The sequence below is a fragment of the Arachis ipaensis genome, chromosome B3, assembly GCF_059453495.1.
Source record: "Arachis ipaensis isolate K30076 ecotype BB chromosome B3, ASM5945349v1, whole genome shotgun sequence".
NCBI classification, from domain to species: Eukaryota; Viridiplantae; Streptophyta; class Magnoliopsida; order Fabales; family Fabaceae; genus Arachis; species Arachis ipaensis.
Genome location: NC_142438.1, coordinates 95,912,266 through 95,925,904, shown reverse-complemented (window position 1 = coordinate 95,925,904; position 13,639 = coordinate 95,912,266). Strand labels below are relative to the sequence as shown.

General features: G+C 28.2%; 1 protein-coding gene across 1 annotated transcript; it reads right to left on the bottom strand.

The window, feature by feature from the left end:
* Positions 1 to 181: 181 nt before the first annotated feature.
* On the bottom strand, positions 182 to 4,269 carry LOC107630667 (uncharacterized). The gene is made up of 8 exons (XM_016333869.3): positions 3,745 to 4,269; positions 2,307 to 3,611; positions 2,099 to 2,189; positions 1,831 to 1,988; positions 1,684 to 1,735; positions 1,438 to 1,517; positions 1,261 to 1,354; positions 182 to 1,133 (listed from the first exon to the last, which is right to left on the bottom strand). Exons 2-8 carry the CDS (start codon positions 3,477 to 3,479, stop codon positions 607 to 609), a joined length of 2,175 nt encoding a protein of 724 aa, XP_016189355.1. The 5' UTR covers positions 3,480 to 3,611; positions 3,745 to 4,269; the 3' UTR covers positions 182 to 606.
* Between the last annotated feature and the right edge of the window lie 9,370 nt (positions 4,270 to 13,639).

Sequence of the window (13,639 nt, the reverse complement as noted above, 5' to 3'; positions counted from 1 at the left end):
ACGAACGTTCCTTCACATTCGTCATTCATTACACATCGGAATTGGACGGAAAAAAAGCATCTTTTCTTCTAATCAAATCAATTCATGAAAAGATTAGGGTGGCCTTTCTCAAATTAGTTCATAAAAGTTTAGGCAACAAACAAGTACCGAGCATGCCGTGCCCTTTCCCACATTTAGGATGTGCAAACAAAAATTTCTTGTATAATTTAAAACCGAGTGTAATCTTTGTGTTTCTGTATACACTATACACCTCATGATGGTGAATTACATTTGAATTATCGACCAGGACCATCGGCAAAAGAAAAATGAAACTACTTCACATCTTTTCAGTTGAGGGCCCTTAAAAATTAAAAGAATCATATAACCAACACTTATGACTCAGTATAAAGAATATTTTATGTGAGGGCAACAACCATAGTCACACCTATGCATGTGGCATTCATACAGAAGAATTGCCCTGGCAGCTATTATTACACTTGCAAACGATTGAGCTTTGCAATGCACCAAATTCCTTTGAATCCGAGAACCGTTTTGTAGCAAAGCAGAAGCTTACCAACTTTAGAATGCACCATGACCATGAACCAAAGCATTGGTTCTTTTTTGGCTTCAAACACGAATTGGTAGGCCATAGTTCTGGTACACCCTTATGTGTCCATCCCATCCTGCTGTTACAATTACTTGGCCCCACATGTGAGAATTCGACATTCCCTTGCAAGCACTTCTCAAGAACTTGTACTCGGATTTGTACATCTTAGGCGACACTATGGTTTGGCACGGATCCGCGAGTGCCTCCTCGGGCCAAGTTGGAGAAACCTTTGGGACTAACTCTGACAAAAATCCACGGCCCAAGAAGAAGCAATCCGGGGAAGAGAGGAATGACTTGTGATTGAAATCGTCCCTCAATGACGGGGACAAGAGTGTTCCTGGCATTTGTTCCATGCCGCACCAAGGTATGGCAATTGCTGCGTTGTGGGACAGAAAACACTCGGAAGACCAAACCTTCTTCGCCTTGGAAGTATTCCTGTCATGGCCATTGTAATTCCAGACACACACATTTGAATCCTCACTTACTGAAACAATGTGTTTCCCGTCCAATGTGAAGGAAGCATGCATCTGACCAGCACTTTTTAGGCCTGAAAAGTGAAAGAGGAGATTGGTATGAACAATGATGTACTTTTGTCAAACTCTTATCCTACAGAGGGCCTTTTATGGGATGTGCTTGAGGAGATTTTCAGAGAAAGAATGGATACGAGGACCTACCCTTAAATTTGTAGATGACATCAACTCCGGAAAGTATACAGACGTGTGAATCAGCAGAAGCAACCAACAATTGGCTTGTGTCGATTGGCGAAAACTGAAATGATAAGATTATAATCACTATTTGACAAAGGAAGGATGATTACAAATCAGAAAAAGGGAATGGCAGAGACAACTAACCTGAAAGCCAGTAATCCTCTTTCCTGCTGTCTTCTTTTTGCCCCATAAGTTTAATTGAGCATTCAATTGCATATGATCATCTAAACAAGTAAAGCAAAAAGGATAAAAATGAGAGTTAGAAACTAAAAAGTTAAGGGAGCAAATGATGGGTGTTAAGGGAAAAATTAAAAGCAGCAAAACTAATCCATTATTTGAAAAACACATGCATTTCTACTTCCTATTCCTCCCGGCAGAATATATGCATACCTATTATATCATAGAAACGGCAATTGCCTGCCATAGTACCCATAATTGTGCCCTGCAAAAATAAGCAAACAAATTTTAGGTCTTAGGAACAAAGAAAAAAAAAATTCACCAAGCATGTTTTACTGCTAAAATTATAACATAACAGACCTTTCCATCAGGGCGGAAGCACACAGCAGTGACTATCTCTCTGATATCAATGTAATCAATAACCCGGCAACGAAGAACTTCCCAGATACGCACTTTACCATCAATCGAACCACTGATGAAGATGTTGTCATTTATGGGATTGAAATGCACACATGTAACTGCATCAAAGACAACAAGTACAACAGTATTGTTTAGCAAAACAACACACTGTAAGGAAGAATATTATCCAAAATTGTTCATATGTTTACATAAGGCAGAAGAGGCTCACCATAATTATTGTGGGAAAAAACACCGAGGCAGCTGTCTGTTCCAACTTGCCATAGGCGGACTGTCTTATCAACAGAGGATGACAGTAGCAACTGCAGCAAATAAAATACAAGTATAAATAACAGAAAGTTCCAAATCATAAGCAAATATAGGGATAATGCACGGTATATGAGACATATAAGAGTAATTGGATTCTTTAGGAAACTAACCCCTCTCTTCGACCATGCAAGGTCTAAAATGTCACCACTGTGGCCATGGAACTCGTGCAGAGGTTTCCCTGATATTCGGAAGGTCTTTGGTGGGATAATCACACAGGTTGAATCAGATGATCTCCTCAACTTCTCTGTTGTAACTAATTTTTCTTTATCTACATCAAGGGGAGTTACAAATGAATAAGTGTTCATTTTGAAGTATATACTTGAGGGATCATTGTCCAAAATGTGCAGTTCACTCGATCTTTCATCCTCAACCACCTTCCACACACGTACAACGCCATCTTCACCACCGCTAGCCAAATATTTTCCATCAAGGCTGAACTTCATTGTCAAAATAATACCCTTATGTGCTTTAAACTCCTGCTCAGTGTAAACAGAGGAGAGCTCCTTAAATCGCTTCCCGTGTGTATGAACTCGAACTCTTTGGATCCCAGTTACATCTGAGGAATCAAAGTCTTTGTTCTTCATTTCATGAAGCCCGTGATCATGAACAACACAAGCCACAACACCCAACTTCCTTAGCCAACCCCTCTTCGCTCTCTTTTTTCTAGCAGCCAAAAATCTTGAGTTCTCAGCCTCCCTCTGCAAATATCTCCGAACCAAAGGTGACTGCCCAATATTTCTGTGAAACTCTTCCAAGCTAATCAATTGGTTAGACCCGACAACACGCAGTGTATTAGGTGTTCCATCTTGATCCAATTTATCCATAATGTACTGTGTCCCATCATCCAAATTCTTTATCATACATGCCAAATTCTCATCACCCCCGGAATTTTCTAGTGAGCTCAAATTCGCACTGGACAAAGAATCCAATACAATCTGGTTTGAGGTAGAGGCAAGAGCACTCTCTGCAAAACCAGAAGTTCTTAGCACAGCCCCACTGGTGGCCGTGACTCGGTCAACTCCACGAGAGGATGGATCAGCCAAGTCGTCCTTTCCCATGACTGAATTCACATCACAATCAGATTCTAAACCCACCCATCTTAGGAAATTGAGCCGTCTCTGGTGAACACTTTCAAGGTGGTGGTTGTTTGTCCAATCCGGGAACCTAGTAAAATGTCCATCCCAAGAACTAGATTCATCTGATTCTGATAAACTAGAACAACCATCAGAACCAGAACATAAATCCTCACGGGTATCATAGAATTGGTCTTCATCCCCTTCCATAACAACCCCCTCTTTTTCCCTTTCCCCAATTCCAACCGTATAATCCCAATCAGACAGAGATTCCTTTCTTTGAAACCAGAAAACAGAAAATTACACTTCACTTTATTTTGGGGAAAAGGGAATCCAAAACAGCTGCGAGAATGAAAAACCATGAATCAGGAACAAACACACTAACGAGTCCAGAACCCCAAAAAACAGGTGGGGGAAATTGGAACATGAAGAGTGTAAAAGAGAGAAAAGAGAAAAAGAAAGTGTATTGGCTGACCTGTGTGAGCGTCAAGTTTGAAGATTGAAGGAGAAATCGGAGCAAAATCATAGGGATCTTCGCTTCATGTTTCCGTGTTGTGTTGCGAAAGTCTGCACTGTTCATCCACAGGGATACCTAACCACACCCACTTCTGGTACGGCAGAGAGAGAGAGAAGCCTCAAAAATAAGCCACGAAATGAAAAAAAAAAAAAAAAAGAGTTTGTTATTGAGGGAATAATGAATAAAATAATAATATTGCGGAAAACATTGCCTCGTAATGAGGGTGTGTATGATGAAGTGCGAGTTGAACGAAGTTGGTCCAACGCCAACAATAACAACTACAACAGTAAATGTTGGATCTTCTTTTTGTGCATTTAGGACCAAGTCCTCTCTCTCTCTCTCATATATTAAGATGTTGTTACCACTCTGACCAAAAAAAAAAAGGATGTTACCACACAACACTCACTCTTCAACGAATCACATTCCTTGCTTTATTCCACCCTCTCTCTCTCTTCACTTTTATCGGTTCCTAATGCTTCATCTATTTTTCATAAAACAGCCTTATTCTTTTTTATAGTAGTATTGCCTTCAATTTGAATTAATTGATCAAATTTTATTAATTATCCAATTTTAATTGTAGGCAATCTATTTTTTAAGTATTCATAGAAATAAAATCAAGTTGAAGATTTATCTCTAACAAAAAATAAATATCTTTTTAAGCTATTTATGAAATTGTCAATGTTGTTCCAACGTATTTTTGTATCTATATAGTTTCAACTAAATTAATTTCAGTAAAGAGGGACGCGGTTTGCTTTGTAAATAAAGAAAATAATTTTAAAAAAATGTGGGCATAATTGTTTTGAAAGGTAGATCAACTTTGAATACGAATTTAACAAAATTGCAGTTATATTTGGTACTAAAAATGTACACATCGTTACATTTATCAGTGGTTGATAGGAGTGTACATGGTCCCGACCCGATTTGAACACTTTAAGAGCTAATTTAGTGTGATTTTATTGGGTCTAAGAGTCGGATAAGGATTTCAAAAATAGACCCGGTCATTATTTCGGAATGGGTCTGGGTCATAACTCAGGTCACTCGAATTCGGCCCGGTCATCATATACAATTAATATTTTGTGTTATTAGTAATGGATGATGACTATTTTTATGTGAAATTTAAGTATTCTAAACTTTAATACTTTGTATTATTAGTCATTATAAGACTATAAGTTAATGTTTTATGTTTAAAATACATAAGACTTTAGACTAATGGCATAATATTGTGTTATTTGTTTTTTATTTAAAAATTTGGTGTTATTAGACAACATTAGTATTGATTATGGTTATGCTTTAATTTTAGAGAATGGTTAGTTCTTATTATATTTTTCTAAATCAATTTTATCATGTCAAATAATGGTTGGAGTCTTAGAAATTTGGATATTTTCACATGTTAGCTTATAAGAAGGTATCAAGGTAATGTAATGTTAACGACCCGGTTTTCACCCGGTATAATCGTGGCCCGAAGGTGTATAGGTTTAATCGGGTTTAGGGATGAGTTCAGGTCTAATAAATAGATCCGGTATATATATCGGGTTGGATATGGATCACATCGAACCCAGTTTCACCCGGCCCATAAACTACCCTAGTGGATGAGCTGGATCTTCTTTTTCTTTTTTAAATAAAGACTCATATATAGTTATTTAACAAGTGTAATAGCCCATGCCATACACGTGATAAGATTGAAATTATAATTTTAAATTCTTTTGTTAAGATTAATTTGAATTATAATAATTTGATTAATAAAAATATAACATATCATATATTGTTTATTTTTTCTTAATCTAGTATTAAATGTATTAACTCTAAAATAGTTATTAATTAATTTTAGTAATTTACTTTTTTCAATAAGTCAAACGTATATACTCAATGTGACCATAAATAACCTAGTAATATTTAGACCCACCAACAATTTTTTATATGTTGTTTTACTGTCAAGTAAGAACATATCAAAATCAGCTAAAAATAAATAGTAAATTATTAGAGAATTCTAATGCACAAAATTCTCTGATAAACAATAAATAATTTAAACCCACTAAAAAATAACTCAACACTTTTCTTTGATACCTGCAAAACATATACCTGAAATAATATTATATCAATGTTAGTATACAGTTTTACAATCATCGACCGTATTTACTATACGTGACACCTTCTTAAAAGTTATTCTACATACGTGTGCAATTGAAAGATAAATTACTGGACTTTATTTTATTTTTCTAAATTACTATAATTATGCATTATTTATTAAATGCTACTTGTAATATTTTAATATAATTATTAATAAAGATATTTTTCTAAAATAAATTTAGAAGAGAAAATAGTGCTTTCATTTTGGAGGAAAAATGAATTCATGAGGAATTAACACCTCACTTTTATTAGTTGATAATGTATTAAATATTGATTTTATATAATTAAAATAAAGATATTTTCCTAAATTAGTATAATCATGCATTATTCGTTAAATATTAATTGTAATATAATTATAATAAAGATATTTTTCTAAAATAAATTTAGAAGAGAAAATAGTGATTTCATTTTAGAGAAAAAATGAATTCATGAGAAATTGGCACCTCACTTTTATTAGTTGGAGGAAAAATCCAGTTTTAGTATATTTCTCGTTATTATATATTTTTCTCTAATCATATATCCACTGTTTTCTTTCCTTCGTTTCAGCATTTTGAATATGGGTTTAACTTGTCGTAGTTCTCACTTCTCAATCATTCTATTAGATGTAGTATTAGATGTAGTTGATAACTATTGAAATTCTTTTATTAACATAGGAGAAAAATATATTATTATATGATAGAATTAATATGAGTATATTTTGTTATTAAATACACAAAGTTAATGTAAAATAAAATTACACATATAAAAAAGCAAAGAAAATAAAATTAAAATAGCAAAAACGATAAAAGAATTATTTTTATAATTTTATTTTGTCATTTTTATGTATAGAAGATTAGAAAATAATAAAACTTTTGACTAAATTAATTTTGTATTTGTTATATTCAAATTAAATAAGTAATAAGTTATATTATTTTAATTTATTCCTTAAATTTATATATCATAAAAATCAAATCAATATACATAATTTTAAATTGTGTGATACTTAAATATCTAATCAAATCAATTAGTTGATATAATTAATGCATCATAATGAATTGTATTTAATGAGTTAAACAAAATAAATTAAGAAACACTCTCAGAAACATGCTACGTTGACTCTATCATTAAATGTAAAAAATCAATTTTTATATAATAGAATCGATAATATAATAGACTGCGAGAAAGAGAAAGATAAACATTTTAGATCTTAAGTTGTTTCATTTGGATGTTGTAATGTGGGTATCACATTATTTTACTTATTCTACCATATGGACCTTTTTGCAACTTTATTTTAGTATCAATAGAATTTTACTACCTTTTAGTAATAAATTAAAATCCAAAATAAAATTGAAAAAAAAAGTAAAGAATATAAAATTATTGATTGAAATTTTATTTTATTTTTTTATTATAACAGGTATTTTTATTTAATATACCAACACCGTACAAAATTAATCGTAAAAAAAGTATAAAATATAAATAAATATACTGAATTAAGAGATAAAATTATATTTGTTATCTCATTTTTATTTTTAGCAGCATAATAGAATATCATGTACTCAACATAATTTAAGATGCAAATTATAATTAATTATACTTTTTATTTTAAAATATTTAAAATTAATTTTAATATAAATAAAAATAATTTAATATATTAAATAAATTAATAGAATAATATAAGTTAACTATTTTTTATTAATTTTGTTGTTTTTTTCTGACTATCTTTAAAATTACGACTTTTTTTTTTTAAATTTGACCGTGAAATAAAATTAGAGTTGTTGGTCTACACCATTAAAAAAAATAATACTATGCAATTACATTTGTACATATAACATGTTCCTAAATTTTTATATGCTAAACTTAAAATTTTGTATTTTTTTATTTATGCCATAAATAAGTATTATTTACAATGATTCGTATTGATTTAAAAGTTTAAAATTTTTTGTACGTATTAATTTTATATTTAATATTAAAACATAAAAATTTATTATGTTATTTTACTATTAATGTATGTAGTATTACATTATAAAATATAAAAATTAAAATAATTATTATATAATTTAAATGGATTGAACTAAATATAAAAATATAAAACAAAATTGTATTATTAAATTTTAGTAATTTTAATTAGTTAATAATATAAAATAAGATAGAAGTGACTATTTATAATTGAATAGTTTTGGTTGATTAGACTAAAAAAATCAAAAAATACTTTAAATAAAAAGCTAAATTAATTTTAATATTGAATTCATTAATACGATTTTAATTTTATATAATAGTTAGATAATAAATTAGTAAAAGCAAATGGAAGGATGGCTTTAATTAGTATTTGATAAAATATTCATTTAGAATAATTGAAAAAAGTAAAAATATGATATTATTAAAAATAATACATTTTTATGTTTAAAATATATTTAAATAAAATATTTATAAAATATAAAATTTAGAATAACATAGCTTCATGAATATTAATCATTAATCAATTATGAACTAACATAAAATTATAATACAATTTATTGACGAAAAATAATCAACAATTAATATTAATAAATATAAAAATCATCCAAACACTTTGATTAAAAGTATAAGTGGTTAATTATCATTTATTATTAATAATATTTTGTTCATAACTAAAACTAAAAATATAATTATTCAGATTTAGATTTTAGAAGAATAAACGTATAAGTAACAAATGATTTATTTTATCATGCATATTATAAATTAATAAATTAAACTAACTGATATAATGAATTATAATTAATTAATTAATTATTATAAATTATAATAAATTATATGATATTTAAAAAAAATAAAATGAATAAGAAGAAAATAAAAAGAAATAGAAGAGATAAAAGACTACAATAAAATAAATTAAGTGTGAGAGTTGTATTTTTTTTTTACAAATTTTATATCACATCCGTTTCAATAATAATAAATAAAAATACATCAACTTGATATCTAAGAGAAAATGATGAGATAAAATCATAACACAGTTTTAAAACAAAAGCTTAAATTAAACCATAATATCATTGCACAACACAAATTGAAAGTAATTTCACATTATAATATACCACACAAACAGGTAAATGACTTAAGCTTAATTACGAAATTTTTCTTATTTATGCATACATGATAACGCCATGGTCTATAAATGTTTCATGGATAACATATCATATATTGCTCTGAATGATGAGCACGGGAGTTGAAGAGTGTGTGGTGGTTTGTGTCACGATAGTTGACTTCTTGCGATGACGTCTCATAGGAAGAAAAAGAATTGTTGTAAAAGCTACATAATGAAAGAGCAATTGGTAAATGAATGATATTTTCTTCTAGCATATATAGTCTTTTATAGTGGTAAAATAAAAATGGAAGTAATAAAATTTTATATTTTTATATTTAGAATAGAATTTGATATTTATTATAATAAAATTAAATAACTAATCAGTTATAATTCATGTATTTAAATAAATAAAATAAATTAAATAAAAATATTTTTAAGAACTAATCAAATCAGTTAGTTGATACAAATAATTAGTATAATTGATTTTATTTGATTTATTGAATTCAAAAAAATAAATTAGGAAATAATTGATTAAATTAATTAGTTGATATAATTAATTTATTATAATTAATTGGATTTAATAAATTGAAAAAATAAATAGAAAAACATATGAGACAATGATTTTTTAAACTAAATTAATCTGTATTTATTGTATTTAATCATTATAAGTAACAAATCATCTATGCTATTATGTATCTTATAAATTAATGAATTAAAATAATTGATATAATAAATTATAATTATTTGATTGATATGAATTATAATAAATCATGTGATATTTAAATATATAATCAAATCAATTAGTTGATATAATTAATTCACTATAATAAATTGTATTCAATGAATTATAAAAAATAAATTAAGAAACACGCTCAAAAGTAGTGATGGATCCAAAAATTTTAAATAGTGGGGGTAAATATATAGCATATAAAGATAATAAAAAATATTTATAAATATATCAAAATATATAAAAAATAGATAATATAAAAATATTAAATATTAAATAATTTGTATGTAATCATTATCAATATTAATATATTGATAAATAATAATATGGTTATTAATTTATCTTTCTATAAATTAAATTTAATAATAATAATAATAATAATAATAATAATAATAATAATAATAATAATAATAATAATAATAATAATAATAATAATAATAATAATAATAATAATAATAAATGAAATTAGTCAAAATATAAATAGGTTATCTTCTAATCAATAATAAAAGTGAAATATATTTTTTTTATGAATTATATATAATAAATGATATTTTAAATAAATGATATTTTTTATGTTATATTTTTTTTAATAAATGATATCACGGGTAATTATCATTATCATATATTATTATTATTATTATTATTATTATTATTATTATTATTAAAATAATTAAAAGTATTTTTAATTGATAATTGATAAGTAGTTTAATAATGCATTAAATATTGATTTGATATAATTATAATAAAGATATGTTTCTAAATTAGTATATTATGTATTATTCATTAAATATTAATTATAATAGAGATAATTTTTATAAAATAATTTAGAATAGATAATAAGAAAGTTCATTTTGGAGGAAAAATAGAGTCACGAGAGATCGACACCTCACCTTCATTAGTTGGGAGAAAACTCAATTTTAGTATATTAAGTAGATTATTTTTAAATATTAATTTTATATAAAAATAATTATATGTAAATTTTTAAATTTTTTTTTCTTTGTATTTGATTTAGGGAAGCTTTTCCCTTTTCAAATTAAAAAATATTATATATATAAAATGTCAAATATTTTTAATATAAAAATAAAAATAATATTTTAATTAAATATTGATATTTAAAATATATTACAAGTATCATAGATATACAGAAAATACTAATATAACATAGAGATGTGTTATTATAGCTTAACACGTGTATTTTTTGTCTATTAAAATATTGCCATATGTTTATTACGTCTCTATGTTTTAATTAAGATGTTATCACGTGGACAACACACTTTTATTTATTGATTATTAATTTACAAAATTCATCCACATATAATTATACTAAATTATATTTTCAATAAAAACACTAATATTTTTTTTATATAAAAAAAATTAGCCACGCGATGCACTAACAATTTTTTTTTTAGTCCTTCGATCATGTTAACTTTGCAAGAAAACAAGATAGTGGTATGTTTTTGCATTAATCTCAAACGGATTCGTTTTGAAAAAGGAAACAAGTATTTTATACATTTTTTATGGGTCATCGTGAATATAATTTTTTACTCGAGTCTAGAATAATAATAATAATAATAATAATATCGGAAGCTATGGTGGTTAAGTGTGTACAGATAAACTTTTCTTAACTTTATTAACACGTATTATCTTTCCTGAGGTGTTTTTCAGCGCAATTGCAATCTACTTACTTTATAAATTAGTAAGTTACAATTGTATTAGATATGTATTAAAATTGATTATTAAAATATAAAATATATATTAAAAATAAATTAAATTATATATATTTAATATATTTGGTAGTGATATATATTTAATATATAAATATATATAAATTGATTTTAGTGATTAATTTAATATGTAAATAATATCTTTTATGAATGATGAGAGTTGAATTGCAAAATGCAAATTATTAAAGTCAACCTTCAAAGTCTACCCCTGGAAAGATGATAACGCCAGCCATGACCCAACACTGTTTATCCTTTGGGACCGTTGGACTGTTCAACAATATTTTGTTAGTACTGTTTTACCAACACAAAAGGAAAAAATAAAATAAAAATATTGTTAAAACACGGTGTTAGGCAAAAAATTATTATCACTTAAAAAAAAATAATTTATTTTAAGTAAATAAATATAAGATAATATTATTATTAACTTATGAAGTCAGATTCAATATATTAGGAGAAGTTTCTAATTCATTAGTAAAGAAGCAGTTTTTATACAAAATTTGAATTAAGCATGAATTATAGGACGTGCTATATGCAGGAGCAGTTATCAACATGGAGCATTAAAATTGAATAAAACAGCTATTTATTTAACTTTTGAAATTCACAAGAGATGCGGGAACAATTACAAGAAATTCAAAATTTTCGCAAGTGGTGTACAAATGGTAACTGTTAGCTGACATTAGGTTAGTCTATAAAAAGAACTTTAGGAAAATATTGTAATCAGTTCAATTATTCTTGGAAAACACTTGGAGACTCAAAAACGCTCTCAGCCTCCCTGGCATCACAGAGTAAAACTGGAAATCTTAAGTAATTCCTTTGAAGTCTAAACTCAAACTTGTACTTTATTTTCTATTTTTAATCAAAGTTTTTTACTTTTTATTTGTTCTTCTTCATCTTCTTCTTTCTTTCTCTTTTAATTTCTGCAGTTTACTTTGCCACCGGTACTTTGCATTTATATGTTTATTTGTTACTTTTATTCCTTTTAATTTTATTTGACGTTAAAATTGCGACATTGAGATACCCACATTTTTATTTTAAACATTAACAAAAATTTGAGTAAAACAAATTGGCACGCCCGGTAGGACATTGTCAATAGATTGTAGTTTATAAAAAAAAAAGCAAGAGTTTTTGAATTTGCATGTGGTTGCGCAGTGGTAAGTTCGTGTATCCAGAGCCAAGGGAATCAGCGTCAATTGACATGTCAAATACTTCTGCAGCATCTTCTTCTACTTCTAGTGATGAGATTAGAGGAAATGAACCCGGAAATTCTTCTGTGGTTTCAAACGCAGAGCCTACCTTGATGTCAGTGAGGCATGATAGCGTTGGCCATGCCCATACAGGATTAAATGCAACTCACATAAATACCGTGGGGTGGCCGCCATATGGCTTGCCACCGGGGTATGTCCCCTCCATGGTGACACAAGGATTGCCTGTGCTTCTCTACTCAACTTTTCAAAATTCTATTTATCAAAATCCATATGGCATGTCAAATGTACCTGTTTCTGGGGCGTCAGGTTCACACGTATCACAACAAAATTTTTCACATTCTATTAATACAGGAAATAATAGTGCATCTAATTCTACTACATCTACTGTCACTAGGGTAGAAAATTCCAGACCTGTATTTCCTGACATGTCAAGAGCAATGCCTGTTAATCAACCTAGTCAAACTGTGGGATCTTTAACAAATATTAGGCAACAGATGGATGAAAGCCACCATGATCTAGTAAACATGTTAACTCATCAAATGGTGACAGTTTTAAATCCTCTTTTAGAAAACACAAACACTAGAATTGAACAATTAAATAGGTAAGTCAATAGGATTGCTACTGTGGTAAATTTAGAAGAAAATGACAACGTGGGTTTAAGATTTGATAATGTCAATCAGAACGGTGGAGCAATTCCTAATTATGATATTCATATGCCTAGACATGGTCAAAATGCTGACGATATGTTAGAAAGACTGAGGCAAAACAACTTAGGGGGCATTATAATCTAGCAAAAATGTTGAACAAGTTTTAAACCGTATGGGATTTAATGTTGGTTGCTTAAATAGGCTATATTTTGTGTCTGCTTTTCCTGAATGTGTCCAACAAGCAGAGCTCCCAAGGGGTTGGAAAATTCCAAAATCCCTTACAAAATTTTCTGGAGAAGAAAATGAGTCTACAGTAGAGCATATTGCTCGATATACTGTTGAAATTGGGGAAGCAGTTTCTAATGAATATCTCAAGATGAGATACT